The sequence below is a fragment of the Micrasema longulum genome, unplaced genomic scaffold, assembly GCF_059751315.1.
Source record: "Micrasema longulum isolate JH-2025_06_02 unplaced genomic scaffold, ASM5975131v1 h1tg000286l, whole genome shotgun sequence".
Taxonomy (NCBI): domain Eukaryota; kingdom Metazoa; phylum Arthropoda; class Insecta; order Trichoptera; family Brachycentridae; genus Micrasema; species Micrasema longulum.
The window spans coordinates 302,998-322,586 of record NW_028277490.1 but is presented as its reverse complement, the minus strand read 5'-3'; the positions used below and the strand labels follow the sequence as shown (position 1 = coordinate 322,586).

At 32.1% G+C, this 19,589-nt stretch overlaps 2 protein-coding genes across 3 annotated transcripts in view; one reads left to right on the top strand and one right to left on the bottom strand.

Moving 5' to 3' along the window:
- Positions 1 to 12,306, top strand: part of Cbs (Cystathionine beta-synthase) — a 21,106-nt gene extending 8,800 nt beyond the window's left edge. For both annotated transcript variants that reach the window (XM_088224476.1, XM_088224475.1), the window contains exons 6-11: positions 1,131 to 1,370; positions 5,584 to 5,716; positions 7,369 to 7,543; positions 9,168 to 9,302; positions 9,699 to 9,889; positions 10,991 to 12,306. In XM_088224476.1, coding sequence (XP_088080602.1) covers positions 1,131 to 1,370; positions 5,584 to 5,716; positions 7,369 to 7,543; positions 9,168 to 9,302; positions 9,699 to 9,889; positions 10,991 to 11,079 — 963 coding nt within the window. In that variant the 3' untranslated portion in view covers positions 11,080 to 12,306. The remainder of the gene's footprint in view (positions 1 to 1,130; positions 1,371 to 5,583; positions 5,717 to 7,368; positions 7,544 to 9,167; positions 9,303 to 9,698; positions 9,890 to 10,990) is intronic.
- On the bottom strand, positions 11,915 to 19,589 carry l(2)k09848 (WD repeat domain 74 lethal (2) k09848). Its single transcript, XM_088224477.1, has 6 exons — positions 18,942 to 19,589; positions 18,026 to 18,593; positions 17,449 to 17,541; positions 14,173 to 14,386; positions 13,368 to 13,525; positions 11,915 to 13,202 (listed from the first exon to the last, which is right to left on the bottom strand). Exons 1-6 carry the CDS (start codon positions 19,000 to 19,002, stop codon positions 12,989 to 12,991), a joined length of 1,308 nt encoding a protein of 435 aa, XP_088080603.1. The 5' UTR covers positions 19,003 to 19,589; the 3' UTR covers positions 11,915 to 12,988.

Sequence of the window (19,589 nt, the reverse complement as noted above, 5' to 3'; positions counted from 1 at the left end):
AAAAAAATGTATTATAGTCCTTAAAATATGGCTTGATTAGAATGACATTTGTCAGAAAAAGTGACAACATAACTTTGAAGTAACATCAAAGGAGTTATTTATATTTACACATGAAAAATCATTTGTATCTGGCGTGATATATTTTTTTTTTAATACAATGTTTGACACATAAATCAACATTAATATATAAAATCAGCTTTAAACTAAAATAAACCTAATTATTAACGACGTTCTTACAAGGTTACATCATTTTGCAAAAACGTTAGAAATGGGGCAAATTGATCAAGGTAAATTGATCGAATAAAAAAATAATTCATTTGATGTTGTTCATGAAAAAAGTATAAATGTCTTATTTTTTGGTGAGTAATTGTGTTAAACACACTATAATAAGCTTGTTTTTGCGTTTTTATATCAATTTTTGGAAACAGAGTTTCATGTTTGCATAAAAAAACTGATAAAATCGATTTGATCGGTACATGATCAGTAATCAGTAATTTCCCATCACTATTGACATGAGTTTGACAGCTGTCATTGTAATCAAGCTAAATTTTGAGGACTATAGTACCTTAAAAAATATTTTTAAATTTATAATTTTGAATTTCCGCAAAAACGGTCATTGAATTGGCCACGCCCCTTATACGTCACGATTCAAGTTCACTTTGAACTAGGTTTAAAACCGTTAAAACTTTTATGGAACATTGTCATGACATACAATTAACTTTTCTGGTTTCATTTTGTTTTTATCGGTATTTGTAGTGTGTGATATTTCCCTATTGTATCGCTCCAGTGTGATACAGTCCCGATTCAAGTTTGGGCCAGAGTGATGGGAGGGGGGGTTATCGCTTGTCACAAACACCGCAACAGTATGTTTCTAAAAACATATCATGGATTGACTGTTTCAAACTACGCAAGCCCGTGTTTTTAGTGATCAAAAAACTTATTAGTGTTTCAATAGAAAGATAAACCCCATATTTTAACATGGCTATGTTGAAAGAATATCTAGAGAGACTTGTTTTATGAAAGAGCATCAGATTTTATCATGTTTTATGTGAAGTGTCTGTTTTGGAAACAGTGACAGATATACTCTTTTGCCGAAGTATTTCATTATACAAAATCTTTGTCTTCCTCAGTACCGTAATGCCGGAAATCCTTTGGCCCATTACGACGGGACGGCCAAAGAGATCCTGGACGCCTTTGATGGCCATGTGGATATGGTGGTGCTAGGAGCTGGTACTGGCGGCACTATCGCTGGTGTAGGCAGAAAGATGAAGGAGCTTTGTCCATCGTGTATTGTTGTCGGCGCAGATCCGGAAGGATCCGTACTTGCTGAGCCGGAAACACTCAACAAAAGTGATGTCGACTTCTACGAGGTAATTGTTTTTGCTATATTATACGAGTTAGTCGATTATAAACTGGACTTGACATTTGTTGGAATTTTATTATCTAGATAATAAACTTACTTTACAATGCTATAAAAATCGAAAATACTAGGTTTGATCCTAAATTTAGAAGAGAATAATGTTAAAATTTATTTTCCTTTTGAATTGGTAGGTGGTTTAATTATAGACATTTTCTTAAACGGCTCTTTGAAATAAAAAACTTACATTACTATTTAATTTTTCCTTGTGTTATATTATTGTTTCAAAAATCGATTTTGCACCTGTTACCCAAAAGCAAATAAAGGTTGTGGAATCATTATACTTTCAACACAAGTGGTGTTAAATTTTTAAGTGTAGATTTGAATTAAATTAGTATGCTATCATCGTAAAAGTAACTTCTAAAATACTGCATGTACTGTGTATATTGCCAGTGACGATATACGGACTAGAAACCATGTTTGTGACACAGAAAAGTAGCAGTAGTAAACATTATAAATTGATGTGTGCATCTAGGCGGTTTTTGAATACATTAACTGAACTAGCACCAATCAATTTCTCAGGAAGGCCATTCCATTTCTCCACGACTCGGTTTGTCAGGAAGCTCTTCCTGGGGTTGGATGAGAAGGAGGTAGTGTTCAATTTCAATGAATAACCTCTGAGATGGCGGTTTTCATTCATAGTGGTTATGTATTTCCTTGATTTTTTTGGGAAGCTTATTACACATTTTTACTGCCATGCATACGGCCCTCTTTGTATAAATGATTGTTTCACCAATGGGATTTTTAATTTACTTTTATTCCTGGTATTATGAAAGTGGCTTTTTCCTGTGTACTAAAATATTCAGGTCTTGATTTAACATTAAGACAATGTTCTATCATATAAATACCCATCACTGTTAATAAATTTAATCTAATATAAATAGTGAACTATAGAAGAAAGACGATATTCCAACTGTTGATATTTTGAATGTAGTTTTATTGCTTTGAAATAGTAAATATTATATAATGAAATGGCTTATTTTCATCAGTTGATCTGACAAAAGATAATAGGCATTGATTAATTATTAATTTTAATTCATAATTACTACATAAACATGGTTGAAAACCCTGCATTCTTATCTTATTGAGTTTTAATTATCTTCCTTCCATTACATTTAGATTGATAAGCTAACTGACCCATATTATGTGTACATATAACCCAGTAGTCGATAACTTTAGTTACATCACAAGATTGTCATAAACTTCTCTTAAAATGTTATCATTAACATGGAAAAGTACTTCTAGTTTTCTGGCATGTTTAAATATTGAAATACATTATATTTCAGATATCCCAACATAAAATTTAAGGATTTGAAAATGCACTTAATTTATTTATTCATTTTTTTCCATTATAAATAAAGATTAATTATAAAATAATGTGACCTCACTGGGGTTACCCAGGCCGAGGACACTTAATACTTTAAAAAAATATATTTTAACATGTGAGAATAAATAAAGAACACTCGCAGAAATTGTTCAGAAAGTTTTAAACACTACGTATTTAAGTTTATATTTAATTTATGTACAACTGTATTATTTATTCATAAAACATACAATAAAATAACAAAAACATAACATAAACTATACATTTGTAGTACATTAGCAGTTTATTCAATATTGGTTTGGGCGAATGAGACAATCCATTTTACTTATACCCAGCTCCACTATCCATTTTTTTATAGCCTTTTTAAACATTTTCTCGTTACTAATTGTTTTAATGGACAGTGGAAGAAGGTTATAGATTTTAATTGCATAATACTCAAAATCCCTTTGTCCGAAAGTGGTATTAGTATGTATTTGTTTAAGTTGTCTTTGTGTTGAGGATCTAGTGATTGTATTATTAATAACTTTAGTAATTGATAATTATTTTATGTTTACCGTGGTGTATTAGTAAGCATGTTTGACTACCATGTGAAAAGTCCCGGTTTCGATTCCTGGCAAGCTGTTTTTGCAATAATATAATTAGCGGAACGTTGAATGATGCTGACAGCTTGTAAAAGTCAATATGGCAATTTTTTTTTTTACCTATGCCTAAGGGGCTTTAGAAAAAACAATGTGTTTTTAGTGGGTAACTCACAAATGCTGATTTTGAAGTTACGTAGTTGTAGTAATTACCCTGCGATATTATGTCATGTTGGAATCTTTAATTTCTCAGAGTTTCAAACTTTTATTTTGATAATAATGCATCATATTCGATAATGAGGAAGTTCAGTCCTACAGGAGATTGGATATAAAAAATGTTTTCTCACACATGGTAAAAGTTAGTGCTTTAAAACGCCACAAGTTCTAGTGAACAGCTGGTTAGAATAGCCACTCAATAATGTGTTTTGATATATTCCTGGTTTCCAGGAAGCCATGTTTAGCACATTTTCAAACTTTCATTTGCCTCTTTAACAACTCACCGAAGACTAGTGATGTCACGGGTGGAGTAATCTCAAAATTACAAAACTGAAAAAAATCATAGCGATGATAATACGATACGTAAAAATACAATTTTTGGCTTAGTTTGATAGTCTTTTAACAAATAAAAATATGTATAAAAAAACTCCGAACTATCTCATTGCATCGTCTAAGTTCATTTTGTATATTTGTTCTATTTCCTTTAATTAGTTAATATTACATTTATATGATGTAACATTTATGTTGCACAATATTAAATTAATTTTAATTTTTTATTTAAAACTGCCTTGTTAAAACACTTGCCATTTTCGAGATTTTTTTAACAATCTGCGCTGTTTGACGCAATTGAAAAAAAATATTGAGATAAATTTTATCAGTTTAATAACAACTTTATCTTATTTTTTTCATTCAAGTAAATAATATTTTGCTTATAATTGTCTTGAAGTAATCCCGTCATAAATAAATATTTAACCTTGTAAATCAGCGCAAAATATGTGTCCTGTAAAGGGTTAAACTGTAAAAAAAACAACAAACATATCATTTCATTCGTAAATACAATTCAATTTATGTAATTAGTGGATGATAAGTTATATTTTTATGTACATTTATCAAAATTTAGCTTACATAAACAATAACACTGCCCCAGTTGCTAGCTAGTGTCGTATCTATAGTTACGTAATAAAAATATATATAAAAAATGGAAATATGTATTCTTAAGTTTGCATGTGTATTTGCGCATGTGATTTGCTATCTCTCTTTTTTCCGAGTTTTTAAGAGCAGCGCCATAGCTGGACCTACCATAGATTCAGGTGGCACAAAGTACCATACTTTTTCTTACAAAGGAGGGGAGATAATATGCTCGTGTTAATTTGTTCCTTTTCAGTAAGTGACGGAGCGCCAGATCCCGTTAGATCCGGCTCTGAGCAATGCAGGATTTACTATATCTAAAATGTAGCTAGTATAAGAATACCATCATCATCATCATCTTCATTATTCCCTTTCCGCCCCTAATGGTGCATAGGGCGCTACATTGGTACACCAATCGCAGCGTATCTTGATCATTTTTGTTTTGCTTCAGGTACCAGTCCAGAGACTATAAAATATTCTGGAGTGAAAACACCCTTTTAAATAAACATTTCATATCAACTATGCCGAGAATCAAACCCGAGACCTTTCACAAGGCCAACTGTAATAGGAATATTGTCTTTAAGCCAGTGGTTAAAATTATCACGTTTATTGTTCAGATACACTTTTAATAAAAAAGTTTGTACATACTTTGAAAATGAGATGTTTCAGGCATTTCATCAATATTTTGAGTTTGTCCAACTCTGGATTGGCTGGATTTTCTCCCTAGGGAGTTGTTCATATTTAATTTTTTTGCAAAAGAGAGGGAAAACATTTTTGAGAAGGGATAATGGGAGTCCAGGCATTTACAGGGCTTTTGACCTGTCATTGGCTGGTTTAAGTAGTTAAAGGTTTCAGCTCTTTTACATCACAAAAGTTAACAGATGGAAGAGTTGTGGAAATGTGGATGTTCAAATATAGGTGAATGTTATACAGTGTGTAAAGTGGCCACTTAAACCAGCCAATGACAAGTCATAAGCCCTGTAAATGCCTGGACTCCCATATTCCCCTCTCAAAAATGTTTTCCCTCTCTGTTGCAACAATTTTCCAAAATATTGTAATTAAACCAACTGGTCCAAGAAGAAGTTTAAAATTGGAAAAAAAGCTTATACATGCGTTTGTAATATTAAATTAATTTTCAGGTTGAGGGAATTGGTTATGACTTTATTCCTACGGTGTTGGATCGATCCACTGTTGACAGATGGTATAAGTCCAAGGACAAGGAGGCCCTTCCAATGGCCAGAAGAATCATCCGCGAGGAAGCATTACTCAGTGGTAAGAGAAAGTACCTAAATTCAGACTATCAGAGTAGAAATTCACTAAGGGTGTTGGTGTTGTTAGCTGTTATAGCTTTTCTCATATGGTAACACTTAAAAACATTAGTACTTAAATAAAACCTCATGATCCTAGCATATATGAATTAATTAGATTAATTTCATTTTATTAATTTAATTTAATTGATTAATTTTTAAATGTTTTTATGCATTGGAAAAAGAAAAAATAAAAGAATTTGAGATGAATAAGTCACTCAGATACTAACATAATATTAAAATTCCTAAATTCCACACTAGTCATGGTCAAAATAGCTTTGTCTTCAAAGGTGTAAAAAATTATAATAATCTTCCCAATGAACTAAAAACTATAAAAAAATATTATATCAATAAATAAATTTAAAGTAAATCCAAAGAAATTTTTTGAACACGTGTAAAAACTACATTAAATTTTAATTAGTATGAATGTATTATTGTTTTATGTTTTAATTTTTTCTATAGAATTTTAAAAAACATGTACCTTTTATGAAATTTATTAATAAAATAAAATAAATTGTTATGTAACTTTTCTGGATTTCAATTATTATTGATACTTGAAAATGTTTTTATTCATTAGATATTATATATCTTTATTTTGTTTTAAATTTTTATTTGGATTCAAAAATGTTTTCACTATCATAAAATTCTTAAAATGTTAATGCTTAAAATTATTATTGGTATTTAAACATGTTTTTATTCATTGCTATTCGATTCTCAGTTTTGCGTAAAATTATTGTTAATATTAAATTGTTTTTATTTATTATGATAATTTGTTTGTCTATTTGTTTGTTTAGATAAAAATTTAAAAAAATATATTTGTGGGAACTTAAGAATATGTTTTAATTTAAGATAAATGTATATTTTTTATTGTCATTTCGAATATTGTTTTAAACAAGTTTTGTCATATATAATTTTTCTTGTGTAAAACATTTCCGCTCAACATCAGTTTTGCTTTAAAGAGCTAAAATGCACTCAACCTAATAAAACTTTATTTTTTATATTGAAATAATGAAATATTCCTGAACCCATAAATCACGTAGTGGATTAATCGTAATTTTAACAGATCGTAGTTGCGCAGGCAATATTTGTTAAATAACACGTTAAAAACTGTTCAGGAGATTAATAAAACAATGTATATTTTGGATTCTTTTTTTATATTGATAACATAAACTAAAATTTAAAAAAATAATTTATTGGGTGAACATACTCTGCGTCCGATTTTAAATGAAGAAAACAAGACGACACAGCAAAAAGAAATACAAAAAATAACAATAGTATGTTCTCAAAAAAATCAATAATGTATTTTCATAGTTCTAGATTGAATGCGAACAGATGGAGGTGTCGAAAATGCTCACTTTTGTAATCAAATAAAATAATATATGTAACATAAAAGCACACACAATTTCTTGTAGGGCAGAAAAAAAAATTCAAATGACGTATAATAAATATATATAAAAAAACTTATGTTAACACCAAATATATTTTGTTGAAACAAAATTGTGTAATCTTAATGAGAAATTAAAAATGCCTTTTTTAATCTATTTTTTTTATTACGCAGTTCTTGCTTTTCTACTGCGTTTTGATAAAAAATATCTAATTGTTTTTTGTACACACCAGGTGGCAGCAGTGGAACAGCGATGTGTGTGGCCCTTCAGGCTGCTAAAGAGCTGAAAAAGGGCCAGAAGTGTGTCGTTCTCCTTCCCGATGGAGTCAGGAACTATATGACCAAGTTTATATCCGACTCCTGGATGGAGGCGCGAGATCTAAAGGAAGTTGAACAACAGGATCATTGGTAAATCGCTTCAAATTGTTCCCAATCTGCAGAAGATATTAAAACTCTAGGATGTCAGAAGTGTGAATCCTGTTCTACCGCAGATAATTCTTTTCCATTTTCCTAAGGGTTATTTATGTATCAGTAGTAAAAAAAGTCTCCAAAATTAAGATATTTAGGTAAATCACAAGAACGCAGATATTTCTGCGTGTGTATTTCTGTGTGCCTACTATTTATATGAGGTGTGTTCAGAAAAAAAAGAATTATTTATTCGTCTACATTAATGTTGTCGCCTTCAAAATAGTTCCCATTAGATATTGTGCACTTGTGCCAGCACTTCTAATTCTCAAAACCCTTTTTAATCTCGCTCTTTGGGACAGCCTGTAGCTCTTTTAGGGATGCGCTTTAAATGTCATCTATGCTTGTAAAACGACGGCCTTTAAGGTTCTCTTTATTTTTAAAAACAAGAAAAAGTCACACGGAGCCATGTCTGGCGAATATGGAGGCTGGGGCATCGTTACAGTATTTTTTTTGGACACAAATTCATGAACTAGCAATGAAGTGTGAGCAGGTGCATTATCATGTTGCAAAAGCCATGAATTGTTTTGCCACAAATCCAGGCGTTTTTTTCGGATTGCTTCTCACAAACGGCGTTGAACTTGTATGTAGTACTCCTTATTGACCTCGTGGTAAGAATTCATGATGCACTATGCCATTAAAATCGAAGAACTCAGTGAGCATCACCTTCACGTTCGACCGCACTTGTCGAGCCTTTTTCGGTCTTGGCGATTCAGAATGCCTCCACTCGGACGATTGAGCCTTAGTTTCGATGTCATATCCGTAAACTCATGTTTCGTCACCTGTTATACACGTTTCAGTAATTCTGCATCGTCGTCGACTTCATTTAGTGACACCTGAGCACTGAGCAACTTCCATTCGCCGCTGGTTTTGTTCAAAACTCATCAATTTTGGAACAAATTTTTTCTGCCACGCGTTTCATACCCAAAATATTCGAAAAAATTTCATGACATGAGCCAATCGATATGCCAACATCATCAACGACTTCTCTGAATGTGATTCGGCGATCGTTCACAAACATTTTATTTACCTTTTCCACATTTTCATCAGTTGTTGATGTGCTGGGGCGTCCGGGCCGTTCGTCATCTTCAACATCTTCATGGCCATCTTGGAAACTCTTATACCACTCGCAAACTCTTGTTTTACTCATATCAAACTAACTATAGGCCTTTGTTAACATTTCACACACTTTGTTACACTTTATTGAATTTTTTTTACACAATATTTGATACAAATTCTTTGATCCATTTTTTTAATAAACGAAAATCGTCGAGCTCATAAAAACATGTCTAACCTTAACGGCTGCCATAGACAAAGTAAACTATGAATACAGCTGAAAATTTTAGCATACTTCAGGGGCAAATATACCAACATAATAAAAAATTGGCGGACTTGATCGAACTCTCCAAACCAGTGAAATTGAAAAATTCCCGTTATTTTCTGAACACACCTCGTATATCTCGAGTTTCTTAATAAATTTCTGCATTATTTACTGATGCTATTATATCCTTTTTTAAATATTGTTTGCATTAATCATTTAGAGTACTTACGGAATATTTTTTATTAGGTGGTGGAACACTAAAATCAGTGCACTAGAACTTGCAGTTCCAAGTTCGGTGCTTCCTTCTGTGACCTGCCAAGAGGTCATTAAAACTCTTAAAGATAATAAAATAGACAAGATTCCTGTGGTAGATGCATCAGGGTAAGATTGATCTAATTTATTATTTAGATACCAAACATTATATTAGTCTGTAAACATTTTATTTAAATATCAAAGCACTCAATGACAAACTGCTTATATAGCAGATTTTTTAAACGAAAATATAAAATATCATTGGGTTTCTGGCACAAGTTGGTTGTCGCTACATTTTACTAGTAAGATATTGCACTTTTAAAAACTCGTCCCAAATCAAGTAAAACTGCAAGCTGAATATTATTTTTTTGTATTCATAAAATACTTTTTAAATAAAGATTATTTGATGCCATTTGTGAGGACGTCTCAATTTTTGAAAACTTGTAGTTACAAACTTGTGCCGGAAACCCAACAATATAGTATTTAAAATTATGACTTAAAAAAAAATTGCAACATTTTTTGTAGATCTATAAAGGGTATGGTCACTCAAACCTTTTTAATGAGCAGGCTCATTGTCAAGAAGTTGTCCCTCTCCGATCCTGTTGACAAAGCTCTTTTTAAACAATTCCGTAAAGTGAGTGAAAATGTGACTCTTGGAAAAGCATCCAGAATTTTGGAAAAAGAACCATTTATTATGGTTACTACTTCAAAAGCAGGTAATTATTTATTTTATTTCATGTAAACACCATAATATATTTTGATAAGATTTGATCAATAAAGAAATTGTTATGTACCAGCTACTTGATAAAAAAAACTTTTGACTAAAAACACTGGCAGTGCATTTCTTTACATTTTGTAAATTTGTACTAAATATTATGTTTAATAATACCATAATATAAGTTTAAAATTGTGTTGTAAACAAGCGATAATATGTGCAAGGATGAGCCCGCGCACCGGAACCAGTTTAGAACGCTAAATCTGCCTTTGTTTACATGCTGTTTTATATGCGCTAACATTGTACGTAAATCACATTAGTTGTTACCTATATTCTGTCAGTACGCATGTTCGAAGTGACGCTACAAGCAAACTGCATGTCTATGCATGCACCGGCACTGATTACCTATACTGTCTTCTCGTTCTTCTAACGCACGACTTACGGCTATGAAGCGTAGTTTATCTCGCTCAATGCCCATGAGTTTCACCAGACCTGGTATTTTTCATACACATTTAGGGTAAAAGCTCGTGCACAGAGCCGATTAGCGCATGTGTGAGATGACACTCTAGGAAGGTCATCCGCTAGAATCAAGCTCGATAGATTATTTGGCGTGTATTGAATAAAGCATACATAATATAATGTTGCCATAAATCCCTGTTTCTTTGAACTACATATTTAATTTTTTAATTTAAACATTTTTACTTGGCAGTGCACTGCACTTATGTACGTGCTATGAAACCCCCTTTGGGGTCAACAGATTTATGAAATAAGGCCTATCGGCTAGTTATGTAAGAGTAATTATTTTTTTCATTCACACAAAATTTGGAATAAATGGAAACTTTAGTTTCCAGATAGTTGACTTTTAAATTATTTATTTATTGTTTAAATAAAATTATTATTTTGGTGTACACCTCGCTGCGAAGAGTCCGCATGTTTAAAAAATATATATATAATTGAATACAACCTACATGTATTTATTATAAAAACAAAAGACGAGTGATGCTTAAATTCACATTTTTTTTCTATAATTATGTATGTCTTTTATTTCCACAACAAATTGTTACAACGAACTTACACACAATTTTTGTAAAATTATTTTCAGATAAAGAATCAGTTTCTGGCCTAATGACATCTTTGGACTTGCTAAGCTTCATCTCTTCATCAAATAATCATGTGAAGAATGGGCACTAAGATCATCCTAGACACTTTCTTTTGTTGCTCTAATGGAAAAAATCAAGATTTTTTAATGGTGTTCATACTAAAGTATACATTATAATTATTATTGTTTAAGACTGTCCGAAATGTAAGGTATAATATTTTGATTCCCTGGAATACATTCTAGACTTGAGGATGTGTGCAATATTTTATTCATTTTAAATGTTTTTTGTTTTGTTTTTAATAATGAATTGATTGGATGCTAAAACATAATTTTTTTAATGTATTACTTTTACTACAAGGGATTGAATAATACAAGTATTTTTTATCATGACTCAAAATATTTTTTAATAATTCAAATATGTCGAGTAAACATTGCGGGCATAATTTCGATTTGTCGATCTAAATGTTGATGAACTTATGATAATAGAACAAAATGTACGTAAATAAGACCGTCATTCTTTATGTAGTACTTTGGATAATATTAATTATGTGCCCTCCCGCCAAAACACTATGACAAATATCAAAACCGATCTACATACTGGCAAACAAAATGGCTGCCAGTTTTTAGTGTGAATTTTACCAGAATATAATTGGCTATATTATGTAAACGGTGGGCCTCTTGTTCCTTTAAAAAGTATATGAAGGTTAATACCCTCTAATGAGGCACACTTAGAAATCTCCAACAAAAGCAGAAAATCTTTTATTGATGCCAAAATAAACTATACATAAAAACCTACCTACCTAAATAATAGCATAATTCAAGGCCGTCTTTAAATCTTGCAAAACAGATTTCAATTATACTACTTGACACTGCAAAGTTAGCATTCTCCGTTGAGTTGGTGAAGCATAATTAAAAATCTCAGAATCGTCAAAGTTTTTTGCAAATATCTCAGTAACTCTTTCAATGGATATTTCTAAGTTTGATTCTCATACCCTCATGTCCAGTATCGCAGTATACGAGGGAATGGTGTTACAAAAAAGGATTATGTGAATCTACAAATCTTCTTAGATTGGTGATATTGCACTCGCCAACGATAAGTATATAATTATTTCAGAGAAACATTTTTGTCACAATAAGATTTTGTGCAACATTCCATTTTTGGATAGACGATTCATATATTAATTATTTATTTCACATACAAAATTTGTTTCTACAAAACTCATTTCAATGTTGTAATTTGGTCAATTATAAATGTACTGTACTAACCATAATAATATGCAGATATAATTTTCGAATAAAAATAAAGTTTTTACAATGTTTTTTTATTTTTTAAATGTTCTTGCATCCTTTGACCCCACGCTGTTGGCCTAAAGAATTAGTTTTTTTTTTATTTCTAACTTTTTTATTGAACATTGATATGAAAAAAAACCAATTCCTTTGCCTTCAATTAAAAACTAGGTTGCATATTTGTTTAGGGTTCATCATCATCATCGTTCCCTTTCCGCACCGCATAGGGTACTGCATTGGTACACCAATTGCAGTCTATCTTGATTATTTTTTGTTACATGAAGGTAAGATGATCAGTCTTATGCTTCACGTACCAGTCCAGGGACAATGAAATATTCTAGTGTAAAAACACTCTTTTAAATAAATATTTCAGAACCAACCATGTCCGGAATCGAACCCGAGACCTTCTTGCAAGGTAGGCAAAAGCGCTGATCATTACACAACAAAGCTGACTCTTCACTTTATTTAGGGTTAGTAAAATACAACCTGCAGTTTTAAAGTTTAGATTGAATTTCATTAGGAAATAATTAGTACAGAGGAATAAAATCATCCAAGCAGTTTTTAAATTGGTTGTTGACCGCGATGCAATGGACAACCGCATTTGGCAGGTTACTCCAGTCTGTGGCGAGTGGTAAACTTTCTTATGTTTTATAGATTTTAAAACCGAGAAAACAAAATTAATCACATTTTAAAAATAATATTGATTTAATTTAGTTAATCATTAAAAACAGATTTTTTCTTCTTTTTGAGTTTGTGAAGCTTCCGTTTAGTCTTCTCCGTACTTTTCAGCAGCTTCTTGATGCTCTCGTTTAAGTTTTCCTGCCCAACCCTACTCGGACTTCCTTCAGAAATATTTACAGAATCCACTTCTGCTTTCAATGGGGTAGATTTTTTCTTTTCCTTTTTCCTCTTATTTCCGTTTTCCTCCCTGAAATAAAATATAATTTTATTGTAGTATACATCAGAGCGTACGGTGGTTTGACTTTCTTAGAAATGTACGAAATCTCCAGTGACAACTGTCATCAGGTGGAGGCGATCCGGTCGGCTAGGCCGCATACCACGGATGCCTCCCAAGAGCTTTAACTTTATTTACCTTACGACTTCCATATTCTGGAAGAGTTCATCGTACTCCTCGTCTGCAATATCCTCCGTCTCTTCCTTCTCTTCCTTCTTGACGATGACCTCTTCTCCGGGCAGTGGAACGCCCGAGGTACGAACGAGAAAGGCCGTGAGCTTGGATGTCATGTATTGCTAAAAATATATGTGTATACATGTAACAATTTTGAATATAGTAAAACTTCAATTATCCAGATTAAAGAGTGTCAGATTTTATTGCTTTTTTAATAATACAGCAAATTAGAATCACATTAAAAACTTCCTTAAACATGTCCAGCAAGGTTAATTGTTGCAAAGTTAACACAATTAAATTAAAATTGAAAACTTCTATATTTTTTATTTTCTGATAACAATCTAGATATTTGTCAGTCCGGATGACTGGAGTTAGAATAAATGGAATTCTACTGTATTTTTTAATCTGTATAGAAAACCAAAAAAATACACTTAAAAAATATTTAAATCATTTACCACTTCTTTATTTATTTAAAACTTCAAATACAAAAAATATATGCACTTTAACGGGTTATTGCTAAAAGTGATATCTTTCAGCCAGGCCAAAAAGCAGACTTGTTAAAATTTGTACTTAAAAAAAAATGAGTGAGACAGGAAAGGGAACCAGGAAATAAAATGATTTAAAAAAAATAAAAAAAGCATATTTAAAAAATAAAAGTAGGTTGTGTTGACTTTGCAATGTCTATAGCATTCTCGAAAATATTGATAGCCATCAGAGAGAGAGAGAGAGAGAGAGAGTGTGGGAAACGAGAAGACATTAATTATGTTACCTTATGAATGAGTTCCTTGGTGAGCGCATCGTGCACTCTGAGGTGGCGGTCCAGCGAAGTGGACAACACGACCCCCTCCGGGTGGCCGGTCAGGGGCAGGCAGAGTGCGGCCGTCACAGCCCCCGCGGGCCCCCGGTAGGCACGGGAGGGCCGACCCTCACCACGCAGATCCACCAGCTGCAGCCCTCCGCGCCCACTGCCGACCAGGACCTGTCTACACAAATATTTATTATCTAGCCTGGGATTTCCTAATTTAGGGATATGTACCATTATTTAAAAAAATATTTGCTGCTTTTTTATTTTGGTAGGTATGGGAGTAAATAAATCTTAAATTTAGTATTTCGTTGTTGTGCCGGCAAAATATCTGTTGAGTAACATATGAAAAAATTTTAAGGAGATAATTTGAACACTGTACCTTTAGACGATGGTTTTTAAAAATAAAAAAAATTTACTGACAATAAAAAGGAAAAAATATGGAATTTTATTTTGAAAAAAAAAAAATATTTTGTTGAAACAAAATTGTGTAATCTTGATGAGAAATTAAAAATACAAAAAAAAACTTGACAGATATTGCCAGCGCAGCAACAATATATTTGAATGAACATCTGGGCTGAAAGGGTTAATAAGGCTCTTCTCTAGGGTCATTGCTATGCAAACTCCTGATGTCACTGAGACCTGTAAAGATCTATTGTGAAGTTATTAAGGCTCGGTACATAATATATAATGGTAGGTAAACTTCTTTAAATGAATTCTTTTTCATTTATATGAACTGGAGTTTAGTTTTAGAGCTCCAGTTCAAAATTTTTTTTTAGTATTTTGCGGATGATAAGACGCACCCCTAAATTTATCTACAAATTTTTAGAAAAAAAAATGTTCTTGATGATAAAACACATTGGACCAAAGGACGCACCCCAATTATTGGTTGAATTTTCAGAGCAAAAAAGTGCATTATATGGTCAGAAAACTAAGATAGTTGTAACAATTGATTACATCTAGTTATTATATACATTAAGGCCCAAGACGCAAACTAGCCCGGCCCTAGGTATTTTATGTTTATACAGTCACACATCTTGTTCCATCCATTTTTCAATAATTTTACAATTCAAGCCAACGTGTGTCCAGCTCAAAGCATTTCACCAAACAGACAATTAAATTAATATATTATTGTTAGAATTATTTTAAAACACTATGGCATGCCATGAGTGACTTGCAATATAAATTTCTATAGAGACAGGTAACTCAAACGTTTTGAAATATTCCCAAAGTTTGATTGAATTACAGTGAAAATTGAATTGATTTGAAATGCATTTAGAGTATTATTTAAATTATTTTATACGAGCTGAACCCGCCAATGCTTTGCTATTGCTTGATTTGAGTTCTTGCTAAATAGATTAAATGAACAGAATTGAAAGTTTGATATCAATTATTGTATTTAGTCCAAATTAGATATGTATGTATACATTGTGTTTCGGTTTACATAAATTGTGAGGACAGAGAATTTTGATAAATAAGTGTTCGAACATTGTTTTCCTGTCACTGTCTTGATAAAGACAACTGCATTTCAGACCTTTTGTTAGAATAGACAAAATTGACATTTTGCTGTACCGTTTTCCGCACCTCAAAACTAAACCGATTTTGTTGTTTTTTTAGATAGAGTATCAGAATAAAATGTTCTGTATCGGTATGTTTTGCGTTTTTCAAAAATACTTATAGTTATATACCGTGCGCCCGAAGACATCAGATAAAACGGTGCTTTTTACGGGTTCAAATGGTTCTAGTTCCCATAAAAACCAATTTTTTAAAAACGAAACAGTATGGGGACACGCCAATGGTAAATATCTATAATGTGGAAAAAAGAGCTCTGCGCTGGTTTGGACATAAAGAGCGAATGGACAACGAAAGAACGGCTAAAAATATTTAGAATGCGAATGTTTATGGATCCAGAAATAGAGGAGGACTGTGAAAGACATGGCATGACCAAATCCAACAAATTCTTGAAGATGGACATGGTAAAAGTCGGAATAAATGTCCCGCGTGCATGAGAAGATCTATGAATGTAGAGGAAGCGAGATCTGAATGCAAAGATTGAGTGATGTGGCGTGATATTTTGCTGTTGCTGTTGTTGTTATTGTAAAAAAAAACATTTCTCTAATGCCATAATGCAGAGAGAAAATACGTTTGTATGAAGAAAAGTCAGACCGCGTTTCCTCTTAAAATTAAACATAATTCAAAAATTTACAAAAAAATCTTCAGTAAAAAACCGTTCAGATAAACGTATAGGAGATGTTGTAACTTTTCATTGGTAAGTAGGTACTTGTTTATGATTGAATTCCAAATCTAAAAGTAAAATGTAGATATTCAAAAATAGACTTTAAGTAGGTACCTAAGTACTTACTTATGTTTGAATTCCAAAACATAAAATAATCTATTATTTTCAAATAAAGAATTCTTTTAGCAAATGTCAAAATCTGCTCAAAGATTTTCAAAAACGTATAGAATGTGAGTTAATATTATTTTAGTAAAACCAAAAAAAAATCCAGTAAAAAGAAATAAATGGGTAGAAATTATAAGAGATTCAATGAAATAATCTGATTGGGATCCATAAAAAACGAATGCTGTCAGTAAACATTCAAAAACAAACTTTTTTTAAACAGAAAAAAATTAAATCCATCCATTTTTTTTGTACGGGCACTCGCGGCGAATGCAACCCTGGTGGATGATGGATAAAAAAACATTTACGCTCCTAACTTTTTTTGTACTTAATAAATTGAAGATTTTATGAGCTTTAAACCTTCTCGTGGCAAAGATGTACATTTATCTGAAAACCGCACGTAAATCAGTCCTGTAGTTATTCAGTCCATTGAGGAGAACCATTCGAACATTGCCTTTTATATATATAGATTAAATTAGATAGTTTTATTATTATAATTAAAATGCAGTTCCACCAAGAAATATCAGTAGAAAAACTCAATCTATTTTTTTATATGGAATTATGAAAGGGTTATTTTATAAAACGTCCGTAACAGGCGCACGGAGCATGACAGAAAAAGGCATTTTTGTGAGTTTTTACTTAAGTTTCTGCATTTATTTCTCAAAAGAATTTTAAAACATCTATTTGAGATTTCAATCACTATATTTACCTAACTATCCATATAGAATTAACAGTTCAGTCATCAGGAATATCGCTTCTGTTGGAATTTTGCAAAGTGATCTTTCTAATATCTGACCCTTAAACAGTTTCAAGAAAGGGTAGATGCTTTCAATGTATGTTTTTACCTTTCTGAGCAGCCAAGGGTGATGCAGGTGTTGGCCTGTCCGGGCAGCTCCACAGAACACACAGGGCGGCGCTGGGCACGTGCATCGTACAATCTGTAACAGCAAAAAACATTAAAGACAAGAGCATTTTTGAGCAACGTAAAAAGAAAACACAGTTTTGCCGAATCAAGGCGAGGGTAGGAATGGTTAAACCAACATAGAACCTTCATATACAGCACAGAATTCGCAGTGAAATGAGAAAGAAATGCATCAAATGTATTAAATTTACAAATACTTTTGTACCAATCAAGGGATAGGTTTGCAGTGATATGTGATGTTATTGTGTCGACTTTTTATTAAAACTATTGCGTCATAATATATTATATCCCCTCATACTAGCACTTTTACTGATTGGAAATATTTCGTACAAATAAAATATGTAATGTAAAGTTAAAACGATGTATTTTGTCATAAATAAATAAATCTAATCTAAAAATCATACTATAATTAACTTGTTTATGGGCATTTATATAAATGAATATTTTCAACGCCATCTTTAGTATTCTTTTGATTCCTGTTACCCGAGTGGTTGACTTACCTGACAACTCCGTATCGCGAACAAATGGCTACCTGTTTTCCATCCGTATCAGGTAGGAAGCAGATATCTGACACCCAAACGGGCACCCTTAATTGCAGCCAATCGTGGGCAACATTCTTTGCTTGAAACACTACTTGTTTAGTTTCTAAATTCCACAGCTTCAAATCGTTTTCTTTTCCCCCGGTGCCGATGATTTGTGAATTAAACGGACAATGCTGCAATTTTTCCAAATTTTCACCGGCATTTAATTCGAAGCCATCTTGTAATTTCGACCTCCAAACTTTTACTATGCCGGATTCTACAGCTGCGATTGTCGTATCTTCGTACACAGATATGCTTTTTAGATCTCCTTTTCCAAAATCGATATCAGTTTTGTTTTCAAATTGCGAAGTTAGTAAGTTGTATGTTTCTATCGTTCGGTTTTCTCTCCCGATTAAAATTTCTGTCTGCTCTGTGTCTTTGAAAGTTAAGCATTTGATACCTTCTCCTTTTTGAATAGATTTTACATCCCGTAAATGGCTCGATGTATCTTTCCTTTTACTCTTAGAATTCTGGTCATATTTGACATCTAAAAAAAAAACAAAAAGATGTAATGTTTTATTGGTCTTATGGGGATTATAAATCTTAAGAACACGTAAAAGTAAAAAGTTCACAACACATATGGCGTACATAAATATAAAACGTTTACAGGAAAAAAATGCAAATGTTTATTTACATAAACTATAGTAAACAAATGCTTGTAAATTGTTATAATTAATTGGGAACAGAATCCGAGATGCTGTACACGAAACTATTGAGTCGAAAATAAACACCATAAAATCATAACCTTAAAATTATGTCAATGTAAGTATTCAGTTAAATATCTTTACATGACAATTTAAAATTTTAAAAACGATTACAGAAAATCTAAACTTACGCTTAAATGTGCCTATCTTAGATCCTACATAGAGATTTAACTTTATCCCTTCGCAAACCATCTTTAAATTCGTTTTCTTGTTGTTATTTTCACGGAACCAGCATGACCAAAACCTCAAATTTGACGTACGAATCCATAGATGACGTCCAGAGTTCAGTCAGAGACAATGTATAACTTTAACTATACTCTATCCAACCATTTATTTAACTTTTGACAGCTCGATTATGTATCGATTAGGGATGTCCTAATGCGTTACCGAATCGATTTCTCATAAAAATCGACTTTACTTATGAAAAAGTTTTAATCTCAACATTTTGTAGTTTATAAACATACCCAGACGTTTAAAGCAGAGTTTATATTACGAAAGCGCTGTAGTAAAACTTTTTTTTTTTTTTAAGTCTTCATTCAATAAATAATATTGCAAAAATTACATCATTTCTTTACAAAAGAAACTTTAAATACAGTCTCGATAAACTCCTTAATTGGAGTTTGTCATTGGGTGCAGGAGCTACAGAAAACCCAAATATGCATAGGACTATTTTATTGTCGTAATGTAAATTGAGAAATTTTGTGTCGCGACACTGTCAGTTTGTCGGCGACAATAATAAATGACAGCGACCACGGCGCCATTAAAATTCAATATATTCT